The following is an 18,762-nucleotide window of genomic DNA, read 5'->3' on the forward strand; positions in this document are numbered from 1 at the left end:
ACCTATTGCAAGAACCACATGGACCATGAATCATATGTGACTTCACCAAGTTGTACAATTCAGGATCATCATTCTGATTTGGAATCTCGGCAGAGATAATTATATCAATATCATTTGGAGAAGGATATTTGCTTGAAGGATGCAAAAAAATATGCAAATACACATGTGGTAAACCTCTCTTTTGAAATTCAATTGTGTACATATCTGAAACAAGAAATCATAAAGGAATAATAAGTATCCAAAATTACTTATATGGTAACATATATGAGATGAAAGTAAATATATTGCCAAGTATCTACTTACATGCAATTACTTTACCCAACACATGCCTTTTCTTTATATCTCGAAGCAACTGTTCAAACTTCATTTTGAACACTATTGAGATTATATCTGGTCTATCACGTGGCTTCAAACCCAAAGGATTAAGGAATCTTACAATTTTAGGCCAATTTGGATTGCATGCCATTGTTAGAAATAAATCAGGAAATCCCAATGAACTACAAATGGCCATCTCATCAAAGTATAATTGATCCATGTACCTACGACTACCAACAAAGGTTGAAGGTAATATGACTCTTTTTCCAATATTTGATCCTTCATTTTGGTCATTTGTTTGAGACATATTCAAATTTCTGTATTTATCAACCCTTAACTTTGATTATTTTTTTTTATGAAAGATAATCGGTCAGAATCCCTCATAGTATAAGCATCAACTAAAAATTGATGAAATAGTCTTCTTGACCTCAACAGAGTTTGAGCCTCATTCTTCCTTGTTTGCAATCTAAAGGATATCCATTCTCTCACTGTTAGACGATTTCGTTTCCTATTTTCATAATCAGATCTGGCCCTGTGACAAACATCATGTCTGTAACCATCCTCCCCAAATGGAAACAACAATGGATATTGAAAAGCTAAATAGCTTGAATGTAATTCATCAATTCTTTTTAAACGACCAGTTTGTGTCTCCATAATTATATCCCTTTTTGATGTTGTATCAATATGTCCAACTATTAAAGCAACCACTTTAGAAATTGTTGGTAAGTTATTCACTCTACCATCAGAACTCCTTTCTGAAATTAGCTTCAATTTCAAATTAGGAATTACACCATCTCTTAATCTTTCCCTTGCCATTCTGAACGACTTTGCATGGACATTATTTTCATCTAACATCTGTGATAATTGGCAAACTACTGGGTAATCAACCTTGTTGTTCCTATATTCATCAATTGAACAACAAATCAATAAGATTGCACAGAATATAAAAAAATATGACATTATGTCATTGTTATCCATAGTAATATTATTATTTACCTTAATCCTTCCATTTTGTTTTGAATTTCATGTTCTGTATCATAAATGTAAAGTTGCGCAAACTTTGGGCCTTGTCCAGGCATCGACAACATACTCCCAATACGATGATATGGTTGTCCTTGTATCCTAATAGTTGGAGGACCTCTACCATTATTAATAGATCTATCAAATTTTGCACTCGCAGATGTGAAGGCAAACATCATGTTATATAGACGAATATTGTTTTGATAATTTACACTATCACGAGAGTGCAAATCAAAAAGAAGATGTTGAAGGATTGGATGAGGTTTTTTCAATAAGGGTATTTGTACTTTACCATCACCACAACAAAGTTCATATTTGGGTGTTGTAGTATTTCTATGTTTACACTTTCGCTCTTCATATCATATGCATGCTCCACAATGATCACATTCAATAACAGGATCACCAATATCAGAATAACCTAACCAAACAATTTTAATGTTAGTGGCTATTTTTGTGTACTATAAATTAAAATTTAAAATGTATAGTAAATAACCTTGATGACTTTGACACATTGACGGTGTATTGGAATTATCGAATTGATCTTCATCTTCGGAAGAGTATTCAATATTAACACCATCTAAATATAAAAAACATAAGATATTATTGTTAAAGAAAATAATTAAATTAACTTATTAAATGACTAATAATAAACTAAATAATTGAATCAATACCTTCTATGTCATTTTCGAAATTGACATCATCTTCATTTATATGATCATTGAATTGGTGACTATAACTTTTCGTTGATGAAAAAGGAACCATATTTTCTTTTGTTGTTGCATTGTTGTTCAAATTTTGAACATCTAACATTTTCCCATATCTATTCATAAGATTTATGCCTATAGATTCTTGATTGATAATTCTTTTCTTCCTAGCCTTGTCATGGATTTCTGATGGTTGGGTATGTGATGTCGAAGTTGAACAACCGTTGATGTTGAATAAACCATAGCTCTCTTTCAAGTTGGCAGTATTTAAATCTAAATGTTGAAGTGGGGTTCTACTCATTTCCATCTGTGTTTCATTTTGTTGTTGGGACTGCACCGCTGAACGTGATTATTTTGTTCTTGAATAATTTAAACCCTTATCCTTCAAAACCGATATTCTTTTATTTCTTGCTATTGAAGAATGGATGTTTGGATTATATGTATCCATTTGATATCAAACGAAATAGATATGCATTCACAAAATCAAGTCCTGTTTTATGCACAATGTATAAATCCAAGTGTAAGATTAGTGCATAACTTAAATAATTAAACAATAATAATCAAACAAACATTTTATGGCTGTTGCAGGTGGATTACATTCTCTATATTATTTAGTGCTAACTTTGATTTCACTTTTTTTAGTTCACTTTAGCAATTGATGGTGTATTTGATGGTATATTTATGAGTACAGAAATGTTAACTTCCTATTTAAAAGATTACCTAGCCATAAAATTTGAAATTCTTACTATTGAAAAAGGCATTTTATTTATTGCTGCAGATTTGGATCTGCTTTCAAAAACTAATGTTACTTAGTAATTAAATTATATAAAGTAATCGTTAAAAATAATACTTTTTTGTATCCATATAACAGTCCATACAATTGTAACTCGTACATATTCAATTCATTTAATAAATGTCCGCATAACAATATCTAACATTTACAGAATAATTTTAAGGTTGGCACAAAATCAATTTTAAAGTTTGTACAAAATGAACAAAGTAGATAGAGGAGAAGATCATAGAAGGATATTCCATAAGATGTATGCTTTGATAATCTCACCGATGAATAGTTCATAGAATAAATAATATTCATAATGAATCAAAAATTATAAAGTATTCTTAATAATGTAACCAATCTCTAACTGAATACAAAAATAATTTTAACAATAAATTTGTATACATCAAACTGAACTCCAAAATACCAAAACCATACACACAATTCTAGAATCTACAAAATATTCATGAAACAACAAATTAGAATTATATAGGTTTTTAACAAATGAAATTAAACATGTCAAATGAGGAAAGTTAAATATTGAAGAACAAAACAAAAAGTAACAAAATGATATTTTAAACATCAAATTTTTAATGACCAAGGAATATCAAATTTTTAATGACCCTAGAATATCAAGAATATTATATTATATTTCATGTACATGATTCTCATGGATAAACATTAAACAAATAATGGAGAATATCACTAATATATAAAATATTATATTATATATTACTAATATTCTGTAACAACATATTATAGTATAAACATAGAAAACAACTTCAAGAATATGCATCAAGAATATCATTAAGAAGTATGTAAGTAGTTATAGTATAAAGAACTTCAAGAATATAGTATGTAATTAGTTATAATATGCATCAAGAACTTCAAAATACAAATGCATGTAAAAGTAACAATCGGATCTGAAAAAGTAGACCGTGACAAAGTATATTGGATCTGGAAAAATCATAAAGATGAAATTTTTAATACAAAAAATATGAAAGAGACATAAAAAAGCCAAAAATGATAAATGTATGTAACAAACATGTACTCAAAATCACATTCAAAACACAAATGCAGGTAAAAGTAACATGACCAAGGAATATCAAATTTTTAATGACCCTAGAATATCAAGAATATTATATTATATTTCATGTACATGATTCTCATGGATAAACATTAAACAAATAATGGAGAATATCACTAATATATAAAATATTATATTATATATTACTAATATTCTGTAACAACATATTATAGTATAAACATAGAAAACAACTTCAAGAATATGCATCAAGAATATCATTAAGAAGTATGTAAGTAGTTATAGTATAAAGAACTTCAAGAATATAGTATGTAATTAGTTATAATATGCATCAAGAACTTCAAAATACAAATGCATGTAAAAGTAACAATCGGATCTGAAAAAGTAGACCGTGACAAAGTATATTGGATCTGGAAAAATCATAAAGATGAAATTTTTAATACAAAAAATATGAAAGAGACATAAAAAAGCCAAAAATGATAAATGTATGTAACAAACATGTACTCAAAATCACATTCAAAACACAAATGCAGGTAAAAGTAACAACCGGATCTGAAAAAGTAGACCGTGTCAAAGTCAGTCGGATCTAGAAAAATAATAAAGATGAAATTTTTAACACAAAATATGAAAGAGACATCCACAAAAGCCAAAGGGGATAAATGTGAAAGTAAACCGGATCTAAAAAAGTAAATCGTGTCATAGTAGTTCGGATCTGGAAAATATGTTTCTAACAGAAGAAGAGAGAAACAAATATGAAACGAAGAATACAAAGGAAGAAGAATACAAAAGAAGTTCCGATCTGACATTTACCTTAGCTGTTGGGTTTGAAATATATGATGTCTAAGGAAGAAGAAGAAACATGTTTGTAATAGAAGAGGAGAGAAACAAATATGAAACGCCTAAGGACATTTAATAAAATACAAATGGAGAGAGAAAAGATAAAGTACATTTAATAAAATAATGATGGCTTATTGGAATTGTACAATTTTTCTTAAGGATGATAGTTGGGAAGTGAAAAGGCCGAAGGACTTTTAAAAAGAACAACAAATAGTAGATTCAAGGTGTGTATATTTATTTATTATAATAACATTGAATAATAATGTGTGGCAAGCAAAAAAGATGGAATGACTTATGGTTTTTGAATTTTTTTGAAGTGAAAAAATTTTGTTTGACAATTTTGTCCTCTAAAAATCCAAGTGGCAAAGAAGCAAAATGTCTAATATTGTAATAATGCTAGCCCAATGCATTCTTATATAGATAGTAAGTAGAATAGTAGAAGACATCCAAAAGAGATTGATGGAGGAGAATAGGCCCAAAAATTACAAGCATTTAACATCCATTTACAACTAACTCTATTAGCATCAGTTGACATAACAATGTTAATGACCAAGGAATTGAGTTGACTTTTTTCCACCAAGTGACTAGGCCTGCTTAGGTATATTTACACTTACACCACCGGTTATTGATGGTGAAAACAATGAAGTCCAGGGCCTCTATGCTATTAGAATGATTGTTCATCAAGATGCACTGGGCTTTGGGGAGACAATAGAATAAGACTATGAAGTTGCTCAATTACGTACAAATCCTATGGTGGCTTAGATGAAGAATCAAATTGTGATAGAGACAGAGAAGGCTAAGACTAAAAGTTGTCTCTTTTTTTTCTATTTTGTCAAACATAACATTTACAAGAATGGTGAATTATTTATTAAGGACATTTAGAATTATATCAAAACAAAATATCAAGGTAGTGAAAGAATCAAAGGCTATGCTAAAATGGTACAACTTCTTGCTAAGGATTTTCTTGAAGAATCAAAGACACATTTAAGGTTCAAAAGAAAGCTAAAGGCAATGCTCTAAATCTAATGAAGGAGAAGCTCGTTGACAATCCAGTGTTAATTAATAATGAACATGAGATGGTGGTAGTTGACAATCGAGTGATAATTAAGATTTGTATTTAGTTATTGTTCTCCTAGTCACATTAGGTTTATATCAGTTCAAATCCATAACTTGTATTAGGAAAATATGAGCTATTGCGCAACATATAAGATGGCGGAAGTGAAGAACAAAGATAACAATGATAAATTTTCTCCATTAATGCAAAAACACATCCAATAAGGTTCTACAAGGGCCATTTAAGAAGTGTCTTGGCAATTCTTCCAAAAAATGTTATGCATCAAGTGATAGTGTTAAAGAACGAAGTTTGATGGGATACTACTTTGCTGCAATTAGTAGTTGTTGGGTTAAAATTGGGTGTTTACATAATCCTCCCTAGTTTAAAAAAATTGGAATAAAAGAAAAAAAAAATTGGAGTGTGCAGATATCAGCTATTATTAAGACAATGAGGAGTGTTGAAATTGAAAACATGTGCCTTAGTAAGGTGCAGATAAAAAACTAATTTACTTAATCTTTAAGAGGTTGTTTCTGCTTTATCTTTTAAGTATGAAATATTCTTAATGCTCTTCTTGAAATTGTGGTACTGTTAGTTATGCCTAAATTGAGGAAACCATTCGATATTGTTATCAAACTCTAGCTCTATTTTAAGAGCCATTCAATAAACGTGATATTTATCCTCTGCATAAAAAAAAATGCTTCATTTTTTAACCGTCTACTAAAAAACCAACAATAATGCTGATGTTGCAGCAGTATAGAAATCAGTGTACTTATAAATGTACAATTATGTTTGGGACTGTAGTGTTGAATTGGTTTGTGCACCAAACCCCTTTGCAATTATAAATTCTCTCTAAAGTCTAAGCTTGCTACTTTGCTAGTTAGAATTGCTACTTTGCTAGTTAGATCAAGAGGAGAAGGTAGTGATTTTGGTGGTGCTGCTTGTTCTGCATTATTATTAGTATGATCCACCATAAACAAACTCAACATTTGATTCTTTCTTTCTTGGATTCCAAGTAATGCATTATCGGTAATGGCAAGACTGGTCACCTGGTTAGCAGAACCAGAAGATAATAATTGCTTTCTTAGAGTGTGGTGTCGATGACGATGAATCTTGGAAGAGAGAGATAATAATTGTAGAGAATATGCAGCGGTAACCAAAGCCTAAAAGCTCTGATACCATATTGCAAAAATGTTGCAAAAACGTAAAATGAAATTTGTGGATATTTCTCGGTGAATTTGATTAAGGCATAAGACCTTGTTTATAGTACATGAATAGGTAACAAACTTACTTAAACAAACTTACTTAAACAAACTAATAAAACACATGTGTTTAAATGTGTAAAATGTGATAGTTTTGTTCTTCAATTAATTATAAATACTCACTAATTACTAGGAGCACTATAACTTTTCCACCCTAAGATCATTAGGTAATCAAAATGCCAAGAGAAGATTCCTTTGCTTAGCTAATTAGATTATGAAAGGTAACACGTTTGAATAATAACATTAGCCAAAATGACAGTGAAAGTGTCAAGAAAAAAAATGAGAACAGTAGATCATTAGGATTTCACTATATACCCCTTTAATTAACATGTAACAAGGAGAGATGGAGGTCATTACCCAAAAGAAGAAACTATGTTTAGAGAGTGAAGAAATGAAATGTGATTCCCTAAAGTGGAAGTCAATAAGGAAGAAAAGAACATGAAGGCATAAGGGGATAGTACAGCTTTAAATGGCCATTGTTTGGTGAATATGTTGGGTCGATGAAGGGCCATGTTGGGAGTCATGTAATATAAATTAAGAAAAAAATGTAGGCATCCAGTATAAGTTTTATATATTATCACTGTATCATTATTATTCATGTTTAATCATTATTGACTCTTCAAAAAATAGTAATACAAGTGAATGATAAATAAATATTAACTATATATAAATTTTTATACTAACAATATATAAATATTATATTGTTATAAATTATATAATGATCAATGTTTGTCCTAAAATGTATTGAGTGTAAAAGGGCAAGTTGATGGAAATCCAGCTCATAGTTTCTTCAACTCAGTGATAGGACCTCACGTGGAGAGGACTCTGCCAGATCACGGACTCACTTGTTTTGCAGTGTTTTATTATAACATAAAGACCATATGGTCCTTATAGCTGTCTCCTCGTCCCTAACGCTGGCAACAAGCTAGATAATGTTTTCTTCTTCCTATTTATTTGTTAAATTGTGATTGCAATTATGATTATAATTGTCAGCAAATTGTAATTGTGATTATGATTGTCAGCGTTATGATCACAGCAACAGGCATAACATGTATTGCACTTATTGCAATGTAAACTTTTTAGGATTGGAAATTTGTTTTTATGATGCGATTACACTGTATTAAGAGCTATTAGGTGGTGAGTTGTTTGCAATTTGAAACATTGTGTGCCTCTTAGTTGGCTCACTAGCAAAAAGTCACATAGAAAGCTATGCATGATCATTAAAGATTTGAAGTCAAGCTATGCAACAAAATGAGAGTGCTACACATGTATGATCCAACTAAGACAATTAAAAATAATATCATAACTAGAAATTAAAAATCTTGCTAATTAGGTGTTAGGAAGGTAGACTTAGTGGTTCTCATTCTTGTTGGCTTGTGAACATGATACTGATTTTAATAAAATAAGAGGGATATTAGCTTGACATTAATACATTTGTTAGTGTCACGATTTGTAAGGGAATTTAAGATGGTGATTAGTCTATATAGCTCATAACAGTTTTTAAATTTGTTTACATCCCAATTGTTGGCTTTCACATGATTTCTTATATGCTCAAATTAAGAACAAATTGATTAACCAAAAAAAGAATAATAAGGTATATCCTTTATATAATACCTAACAGATGGATTTGGATCCCGTATGTTAAAATAGAAGGATTCTAGATACTCATCATTATTATATGAGATCATGACTCCAAACAGTATGGGAGAGGAACAACTATCTATTGAAGAGGATCCAAATCTGTAATTATTACCTTTCAATTTGTTGGTTGATTTGTTCTGTAATAACCTATGATTAGTGGATTTGGGGTCATGTGGGATATACTTACGAGGATCTTCTCCATTAATAGATAGACAAATGTATATTTTTGCATTTGTTTTTAGTAGTAAAAATGTAATTTTATTATAATCAAAATGATAGATGTAATATTGAAAATTACATTTCTCTTTATTTTTTGAAGCCCTCCATTATTAAAGAAGAGGATCTTAATGAGTTATGTCCCAACATAAAGAAAATAGGTACCACTTTGATTGGTCCAGCTAATTACCCAATCACTTGCGTCTACAGTAAAATATAATTAACCAACAAAAAGCATTAAAGAGAAAATCAGAGAGGTCAAATTCAAAGTTAAATTAGTATTTTAACTTTTAGATTTTACAATATATAAATTTTGCTGCAAGAAGTTGAGTGAATCAAAATTTCAGCCCAGTTTCTATCTGAAAGCCAAAGCTGCCAACACAGCACGCCCACCTTCTTAACAATTACTCCATGAAATTTCTTCTTTCCATGTAAAAAGGGTTATCTGATTATTGATCAGAAGGTATCTTTTGTTGTCGGAAAAGTCACATTTTTTACATATATTCCTTTGTTTGCTAATACTAAACTAACGAAATACACTAAAAATGATAAGTCTTGTTTGAAAAATTGATTGGATGGTGGAAGAGTATATTAATGCAGAGACAGGGAGGACACACTTCAAGTGAGATAGTGATGCAGCTGTAACCTGAATTATAAGGCTATTTGAAGAATCAAGATAGATATTATTTAAAAAAGACTTTTGTTTACATGTATTATGTAGTATTTTTAATATTTTATCTCATATTCTATTTTGTTTTTAAATCATACTTTAAAGTTTAAATAAAATGTTTTATCTCATAAAAAATGAGTCTTTAAATACACAAAATGTATATTACTAACAGAAGCCAACATTGTGTACATACAATACAAGAGGAAATTTCTTAAGCATGAGTTTGATGTGAAATGAATTAATACTTGACTATGAATTGCTTAAACCTCTTTATACAAGAAAAAAATTAATAATACTTTTTCTTACTTTCAAGATAATGATATCTAAATTGAGTTGACAAAACTAGCCAACATGACAAATAGATTGATTTGGGCAATGAAATTTAACTTTGAATGGACACTAATCATTTTGGCCTCAACCAATTGGAACAAGGAAAAACCTACCCCACCACATGTGATAAAAAGTTTGTCATCAAGCTTAGACATTTATTTTTTCAGCTCATTTAAACCCTTAATTTTTTTAATCTGTGAATAAAGCTCAAACTTTAAACACACCACTCCCTACCCTTATGAAGGACTCATCCATTTTAATAGCTCTAATCTAAATATCAAAGTTTTAAATAACAGTTTCAGTAGTAGTTTTGAAAATCTTAACATTTAGGATAATTATAGTATTTGATGTCGATGTCATAACAGTTACACACTCAAAATTAAAACCTTACTAAATATACTCCAACTAGATACAAGATCCACACAAAAATTGCATGTATGGTATAAAAAAACATTTTCCATGCTAGAAAGCACATTCCAGCCATTCTTCCAAAGAGGGAAGGACTCTTTGGCCAGCAAATTAGAGTTTGCAGCTGTCAGATTTCTCTCTCTTATTTAGACCACCCTTTACTCTTTCTCTTTTTGTTTTCCCTTTTTATGATAAATAACTTTTATTTTGTTGCCCTTCTCATATATTTTTGTCTTAATTAACCAACAGAACACCTATTCCAAACAACAACCATCAAATAATAACAATACCACATCATCATAATTCATAAACCATCCCACTTCTCTTTCTTTGAGCCTCTTCAAATTCAAAGATTCTTCTTTGTGATAAAAAAGAGAGTTAAAGCTATTGTTGAATGTTTGGTGCTGAAAGGCACAAGCAGATAATAGAGGAAACAAGAAACTTCCACTGAATAGCAGCAGTAGAGAAAAGGAAGAAACACAACACTGCTTAAATGAGTGACATTCATGCATAAACAAGTACACTCATTTCTTCATCATTTACTGTCATGGCTTACCCACATTATCGATCACAGTTTGGAGACACAACATTCACCAAAGTTTTTGTTGGAGGATTAGCTTGGGAAACCCCAACTGAAGAAATGCGCAAATACTTTGAGCAGTTTGGAGAAATTCTTGAAGCCGTTATTATCACTGATAAAAACACAGGAAACTCTAAAGGCTATGGATTTGTATGTTTCTCTCTCTTTTCCTCAGCCTTGAAATAGCAAGCTTAGTTTTATTTCATTGCTGAGTTTTTTTATTTGATCATTTTATTATTTTTAGTACACTCTTTGATACACTTACCATATAAAAACATGCCTCCTACATATATTCCAATGAACAGGTAACATTCCGTGATGCAGAATCAGCTAGAAGGGCTTGTGCTGATCCAAACCCAGTAATAGATGGAAGAAGAGCAAATTGTAACATTGCTTCTTTAGGAAGGCCTAGATCACCACCACCCAGAGGTATCAAATTCATATTTTTTTATATGTAATATGTGTTAGATTAAATCTTCATCCGACTAAGGGTTTGTTTGCGAATTGAGTTTCGGAAGACTTGAGAGCCATAAAATACACCAGTGAGATGAGTTCAAAACCTTTCCTTTTATTTTTTCTCCTCCAAAACTCAATTCACAAATAGACTTAGCCGTCAAGAACATGATCCTTATTATCCAATTTTTTATAAATAAATAGAAGAGAAATTATATTTAAGCAAATGGTATAGTGGATGTAGGGCTGTGTAATTTACATGCATTGGGATGAAACAAATAATGCAGGAAGTGGTACATATCAAGGTGGAGGGACAGGGACAGTACATGGTGCAGGATCGAATAGTGGTGTTCCGGCAGCAGGACCACCAGCACTGACACCACCACTACTGTACCCACAACCATATGGGTAAGTTGAGTTAGCTATTTTCATTTACTGTGCCAATTTATTACCTATGGTACTCACAGTCAAAGGAACTGGAACTGGACCATGCCCCTATTAATTGTCAGAATTGCATTACTTATTTAAATTTTAAACTGCCGTAGTAATTGTGGTGAAAATATTAGAGTTTTGGAAGCCACAATTATTCTACCTCTAACTTAAAATACATTATAACCACATAACATATATTTTAAAATAATAAACTTAGAGACAGGAAAAAAAAAATATGTTGTTATAAATTGTGTTCCAAACCAGGTAAGACCAATAAAAATAGATTATGTTAATTAAAAAAATTAATATTTATTATTTTTCTATTTTTGTTTCAATATTGTTAATCCAAGATTTAATACAATCCTACAAACACATTCTGTCTTCATGTGTAGTTTGAGAGCTCTCATCCAATTATAGTAGGTCTTCGTGTCAGGCACTGTCAGCCTGAATATCCTTAAATTTCATATCAATAATAATAGTACGATGAGATGAAAAGTTTGCAACCATTATGTGCATGCTCTACCTCTAATTTTGTTTATCCTTATAATAAGATCACAGCTATGCTTAATCAATTGCATTGCACAGGATCCTGATCCTCCAATCTGATATTCATATGAACTAATTTACCCATTAATTGTATTTTTGTTGATGTGTATTTATTTTTGTGAGATTTGAAATTTGAAAGGAAAAAACATGACAATTTATAAACAAAAATGTTATTCTTGCACCCTTCATCTACAGTACTCTTGAACACTATTCTTTTCTTAAAAATTACTAGAAAATAAAAGAAAAATGAGTTTCTTTCTCTTCTTTTCCTACATGGACCTAAGGTGGTAATGTGGTGTATAAATAACATTTTTGAATTATAAATATATAATGAAAGAATGCTTCAGAAGATTGGGGAGGGGGTAATACGTTGATTCAAGTTCAACCACTCAATCAAAAATATTATTTTTCTTAGGTATATATTTGATAAATATTCATCTACTGTAATAATAGAAATTAAATACTGGTGATAACAGGTACTGATCAATAGATATATGTAATCCGTGGTAATGCATGTATGGTCTTTACTCGAAGAGCGAGTCGATTCAGGTACTTCAACATTTCCTGGCTCGTTATAGCCTTTCCCCAGTGAAGGCTATGGCTTATCCAAAGCTACTAAGGACACATCCAATCAAACGATCGGTAAAACGAGTCTCCTTTGGTACAATCTCCTTGGCCGAGTATATCCCGTGCGGTTGTTTTCAAAAAGTAGTGCAATAGCATTTTATGAACGAATTCCTTCATAGCCCTCATAGATAGAGTAAAGAGAAATGGGAGAAAGCCGATTAGCCACGTTCTAACTATATTAGTGTCATAGTGGTCCTGCATCAATTAATTTGCTTTATAATCTTGTAGTACATGATAAAATCCCTCATCTCGCGGTACTTTTGCATGTTCTGTACCATCAAGTATTTTCTCACCAGCGAAGTTACTGTTGTCTTGTGAGGATTGTATATAATGGTTAGTAAATTTATAAAAGTAACGTGAAACTAACCTTTATCGCATGCACGATATCAAAGTTTAGAATATGTGTTCTGAATGTTAATCATATTCATTAGATTGTGATATTATATTTTCTTTGATAAGTTTTCACATGTACCATATCAAACTTTAGAATAATGTTTTGTCTCTTCTTTACCCTAGAGTAAAATAAAATATAATGATTCTGAACGAGTTGTTCAATTTCATGAGTTGCGCAGAACTTTTTCCTAAAGTTTATAATTGTTTAGTTATATATCAGAATTTGAATGACCTTTTTCCTTTAACTCTACTCTGTCAGTTCCCATGAGACTCATAATTTACATGTGCATGACAAATGTTCCATAACTTTGGATGCCACTTTGACCATGCCTTATATTATGCCTTGTTCCTTCCCTCTTCTGTTTAATGAAAAAAAGTATATTCATATTATTAAGTTACAAATTAAAGCTAACCAACGAAGTCCTTATGTGAGGATTACTCTTGATTACACAATAAAATTGGAGGGATCAATGTTGTGAATCATAACTTATCAGTCTTTGTGACAATGCATATAACATCACAGCACACAACACAATTCTAACTCTTACTATACAATACTCCAATTAGGGACCCCACACCACAACCAAGGTCATTGATTTTAATTAATGGCTTCTGTCCTCTCTAGATTCACTGAAAAACCTCACATATTAAGTTCAGTACTAGTCCACAACAAGATAAGTCTGCCACATTGAGTGATTGCTTCTGAAAGAAGGAAATGCACTACTGCATTTAACTTATTTCCTTCCATATTTGCTAACTACTTAAATACCTTCTAACTTCTTTTTGCAGCTACCCTAGCTACATTCCTGAGTATGGGTACCACCAAGTAAGCTTCTTTCTCTATCTCCCTCTAATTAATTAAATAAAAGTGATTATTTTTAATAGAAGACAGTTAGATAATACTAATTATCTTAATTATTGTATGAACACACAGGCCACATTATACAACACACAGATTCAGCAAGCACAGTACTATCAACAACTTTATGGACAATCATCTAATTCCATGGCTTCTCCATATTACTATGGCTATTCTGTGCAAGCACCTAGGGGCACATTTTCTACACCCCAAGCACATCGTTTACCAGCTGGTCCATCCTACGTATACTACCCTACTTCACCCATGGAAGGTTCTTCTGCATTTCGTCCACCTTATCAACCAGCAACAAGGCAAATCCCTTCTTCCTCTAGTGGTAATTTAATTTAATATACCCTTTGATCTTTTCTACATTATTTAATATACCCTTCAAATTAATTTAAAATCTTATATATAAAAGAAGATGAACAACATAACCATTAAGTAACACTAATATAGATTCAAATTCCATAAACAGACTCTTTACTTATGGAAATAAAATTACATATATTTACCCTCCATCCTCTTGGTCACTGATTCACCCTAATATCTTATATAGGAAGTTAAAGAGAGAGGTGCACAAAAGATTTATGGATTATGATGCACTTACTGACACTATATATTATGATTTGGCTATAAAACATGTCGCCATGGGGTCCACATGGCAACCCCAGTCCCCATGTGAATGAACTCTCTTGGTTTTGCCATCGACCACATGTATGGGTCAATGTGGAAGAAAGTCATGACAAAGAGGGTCATCACCACCCTTCCTTTTATGAGCAATAAAATTTATTAAAATAAAAGGAATAAATTAGGAGAACAAGTGGTATTCCTATCCATAAAGTTTAGCAAACAGAAAAATAGTTAGATGGGTTCAACACCCTTTCCAAATAAAAGAATTTAAAATTCTTACAACGAACACTAGAATGTTCCAAAAATATAAAAGGATAAGATCAATCACCTCTTCATGGTAGTATTGCAAGTTCTAAAAAATAATCTTGTTCCTTACATACCAAATAGTTCATATAGTGATGAACCAAAGAGATATCCATCTTCTTGTATTGTTGATCTCCAAACACAACAAGTATAAATAAGAAGAAAAATTTACCTTAACATCATTCGTCTCCAATTTATGCATTGGCCCACATTGCTTTTATGTTAGATACTTCCCATGCTTAAGTTTTAATTTTAAACATGTGAATGCACCACAACAAAGGTATATAACAATTATTCTTTCTTCCCTTGGTGAGATACTTACCTCTAGACCTAGAGATCATATATTTAAATCATGGAAATGATTTCTCAGTTTGAGAAAATAAAGTATTATACATTTATTTTCCACAAACCTTACTTAAATAGGAGTCTTATACATTAAATCACCTTTACTTAATCAAACCCTACTTAATCAAACTCTCATTTCTCTCACTTGTACTTCACACTAGATCTACAACTTTTGTTTACTTAGGGTGTGTTTGAGAGTACCATTTTGGAGGGGGAGGGAAGGAAGGGGAGGGTTTAGGAGAGGGATTCATTTGTTTGGGAATTTAGTGGAGGAGAGGGGAGGGTTTTGAAGGATTTTTCAAACCCCCTCAAACCCTCCAAATGCCAAAATACATAGTTCCCTCAAATTGGGGTGTTTTGGGAGGAAAATAAACCAAATTACCTAACTACCCTTACTAATATTATTCTATAACATATAATACATAACATACTATTGATTTTTTAAAGGGGAGGGGGTAAAATAGTATTTTTGTATTACATTAACCCTCCATCCCCTCCTATCTAAATTCCACACTCCCAAACAAGGGAGAGATTTAGTTGAATTTGTCCTCCCTTCTCCTTCCTTTCCTCCCCCTCTTTACCCTCTCATCCCTCTCCTTTCCTTTCCCTCCTAACTCCCAAACAAAGCCTAAGGTGTTGAATTCCAGGGGTTAGTATAGAATGAGAAAAAAAATGCTTAAAATAAATTGTATTAATAGTTCTAATATGAATGAAATGGGGATCAATTGTCCTTAAATTGTGTCTCTAATTATGTCTCATCCAATCAAATTTTGATATTATTAAAAAATTAAGTAGTGGGAAACAAAGTCTTTTTGTACAACCAAGGATATCCTTTTACCCCGTGAGTAAGAAACTAATCTGTTTTAGGATGCGTGAATGTCTCTCCAATCAAGTGTCGTTCCGAGAAATTGGATTCTTAAATTTTGGTCTTTTGGGGATCTAGCAGAACATTACACTATTAGGCCAACACTTTGTTGATAAACAAAGTTAAAATTATATATTATTTTTTATTATGCGTTAAAATTTGATTGAAAGAGATTGAGGTTTTCAAATTGACTTTAAAGCCATATTTATATTAGCAAACAACTAGTTTAAGTCAAAAAATTCAGTATACCACTTTATTTTAACTTAGCCACCATATTTTGGCATTTTCATGTTTGACTTGGTTACTTACATGTAAAGTAGTCAAAATCGCAATACTACTTGTGAGATAGTACGATCTTACGATCCTTGACCCTCAACTCGTGTTCGATCTCAGTCTTGGGTGTATCCCCATAGGATTGGGTGGGATCATCGTGCAGTTGCATAAAACAAGTGGAATTGACGAATGCACCGATCCCTAAATCTCTGTCACTCATTCATCTTTCTCACTCTATGCTTCACGTCCTCTCTCTCTTTCAATGCCTGCATGACCAATAGCTCCAACAGTCACAAGGGTAGATACACGACTAGAAACTCTAGTAGCTTTTAGTTTCAACTTCAGCACTGTCATGGGTAGAGAAGAAGGATAAAGAAGAGGGGTAGAAAAGAAAAGGAATCGGGTCATGTGTGCCCCGGTTTGTTGAAACCCTAAATTTTTATGTATTTATAAAAAAACAGATTTGATGGGCTTTTAAGCCAGTTTTTAAGCCCAAATTCTTTTTTATCTCATAAAATTATTAAAGTGGGAGCAACGACTATAAAAACTAAAACCCTATTTTTTTAGTTGAAATTTGTAGTTGTGTTATTTTGGATGTCCTGAGAAATATTGTATCTATGACTCTTATGACTTGAATATATTTTACTTCATAATTTATATGATTTTTTTATGTTTATGATTATCTTTAGTATTATGACTTATGAATATATCTACATATTTATGAATATCTATAATATTATAGATTTAATATGTATAACTAGTGCAAGTGTTTTTACACGATCAACAAATCATCCACCAGTTATATGTTAATCATCATTGACTCTCAAACAAAAATAATACAAATCAACGATGAATGATGTGTTGATAGTGTAAAAAACTTCACACTAACGATGCATAAATTTTAAACTCTAGTATTATATATATGAATTTTTATGCATATATATATATAGTAATAAGTAGGATCTTACGAGTCGTGTTATGATCTCATGTTTATAATCTTTGACTCTCTTATTGATCAATCTCGATTTTAACTATCATGCTTATATGTTAAATATACTCGTATTCAAGTAACATAATCAATCGGTAGCTTAATGCATGAGATGAGTTAATTATCATTAATATATACACATTACAATCTTAATATCTTCTAACAGAATGTGATTATTGTTTATTGTGGTATGTGGTGATCAGATTCAGAGAGTCAGAAGCGTACCTCCTCTGAGACAGCATCTGAAGCAATTGTTATAACTTCAGAAAGTTCAGATCCCCAAGGGAAGAGCTAATTAATATATATACCTGCTAAGTTTCAACTGTATAATCTTCAAACTATATTTCACATCGGATCAATTCTTCATCTTGTTCCACATTTATATCTTCATTTTTTGGGTCCACATGCTGTAGCTTTAGCCAATAATTGTTCTTAACTGCTATGGCATTCAAATGTTGGACTAATGAACTTTCTTCATGGAGATTTTCTTCAATCTCTTTTTCCTTGTCTTAAGGGATTTTCACTCAAATCGTTTTTAAGTTATACTTTCTCCGGTTGGAAGAGCTTAACATGTTTAATCATTATCTTGCCAAGTTTATAAATCAGAGTCCCGAAATAAAATATTTTGTTGAAGCATTTAGACCCATGTTTAAATGATCATTTTATAAGAAATATATGTTTGTCTTATTCATTAGCATGTAACATCTATTGTTATAGTTAGAAGTGGTTGATAAAAATTATTATCATCACAACATCTAGATAGAAGAATGTTTTTTTTATAAACGTATTCACATTAATATTAATAGTATATATCAATTAAATATGGGAAAACTAATTATTGAGGGGCAAGTCTGACCCCGACTAGGTTTATCTGACCCAAATCTAAGTTTTCAAGATTCTAATCAAGATTGATCAAAAAACCTAATTTCAAACAAATATGTCTATTTTAATATTTGAATTTTATAGTTTTTAAGTTTTTTAGACCATCCTAATCTAATGATGGGTATAAGAGGTATAATTGTCTCTCTCATCATGTAAAAATCTCACTTACCTGTGTAGTGGGTTCTATTGTAATTGTTTATGTTTGCCTATTCTCTCTTATGACCAACCCCTATCTGAATTTTGAAGGTGATAACTTTTCTTTTCTATGTATAATCTTCCTAACATATAACTAAACTCTACTTGATTATTAGA

The 18,762-nt window shown here is 31.2% G+C and overlaps 1 protein-coding gene and 1 long non-coding RNA gene across 2 annotated transcripts; one reads left to right on the top strand and one right to left on the bottom strand.

Annotated features, from left to right (window-relative positions):
- On the top strand, nucleotides 10,361-18,061 carry LOC109338202 (RNA-binding protein 38-like). The gene is made up of 6 exons (XM_019575385.1): nucleotides 10,361-11,004; nucleotides 11,160-11,283; nucleotides 11,595-11,715; nucleotides 14,095-14,131; nucleotides 14,240-14,498; nucleotides 17,772-18,061. Exons 1-6 carry the CDS (start codon nucleotides 10,822-10,824, stop codon nucleotides 17,861-17,863), a joined length of 816 nt encoding a protein of 271 aa, XP_019430930.1. The 5' UTR covers nucleotides 10,361-10,821; the 3' UTR covers nucleotides 17,864-18,061.
- Nucleotides 12,107-14,088, bottom strand: LOC109338209. Its single transcript, XR_002106533.1, has 3 exons — nucleotides 13,087-14,088; nucleotides 12,244-12,812; nucleotides 12,107-12,183 (listed from the first exon to the last, which is right to left on the bottom strand). It is a non-coding gene; the product is annotated as an uncharacterized LOC109338209 (long non-coding RNA).

Source organism: Lupinus angustifolius, chromosome LG02 (genome assembly GCF_001865875.1).
Source record: "Lupinus angustifolius cultivar Tanjil chromosome LG02, LupAngTanjil_v1.0, whole genome shotgun sequence".
In the NCBI taxonomy this organism is placed as follows: domain Eukaryota; kingdom Viridiplantae; phylum Streptophyta; class Magnoliopsida; order Fabales; family Fabaceae; genus Lupinus; species Lupinus angustifolius.

What these genes read in the sequence shown, in the direction of transcription:
- LOC109338202 (XM_019575385.1), top strand. Translation starts at nt 10,822, where the DNA reads ATGGCTTACCCACATTATCGATCACAGTTTGGAGACACAACATTCACC. An exon ending in CTGTACCCACAACCATATGG is followed by an intron (nt 11,716 to 14,094) that starts GTAAGTTGAGTT and finishes TTCTTTTTGCAG; the next exon opens with CTACCCTAGCTACATTCCTG. An exon ending in AATCCCTTCTTCCTCTAGTG is followed by an intron (nt 14,499 to 17,771) that starts GTAATTTAATTT and finishes TGTGGTGATCAG; the next exon opens with ATTCAGAGAGTCAGAAGCGT.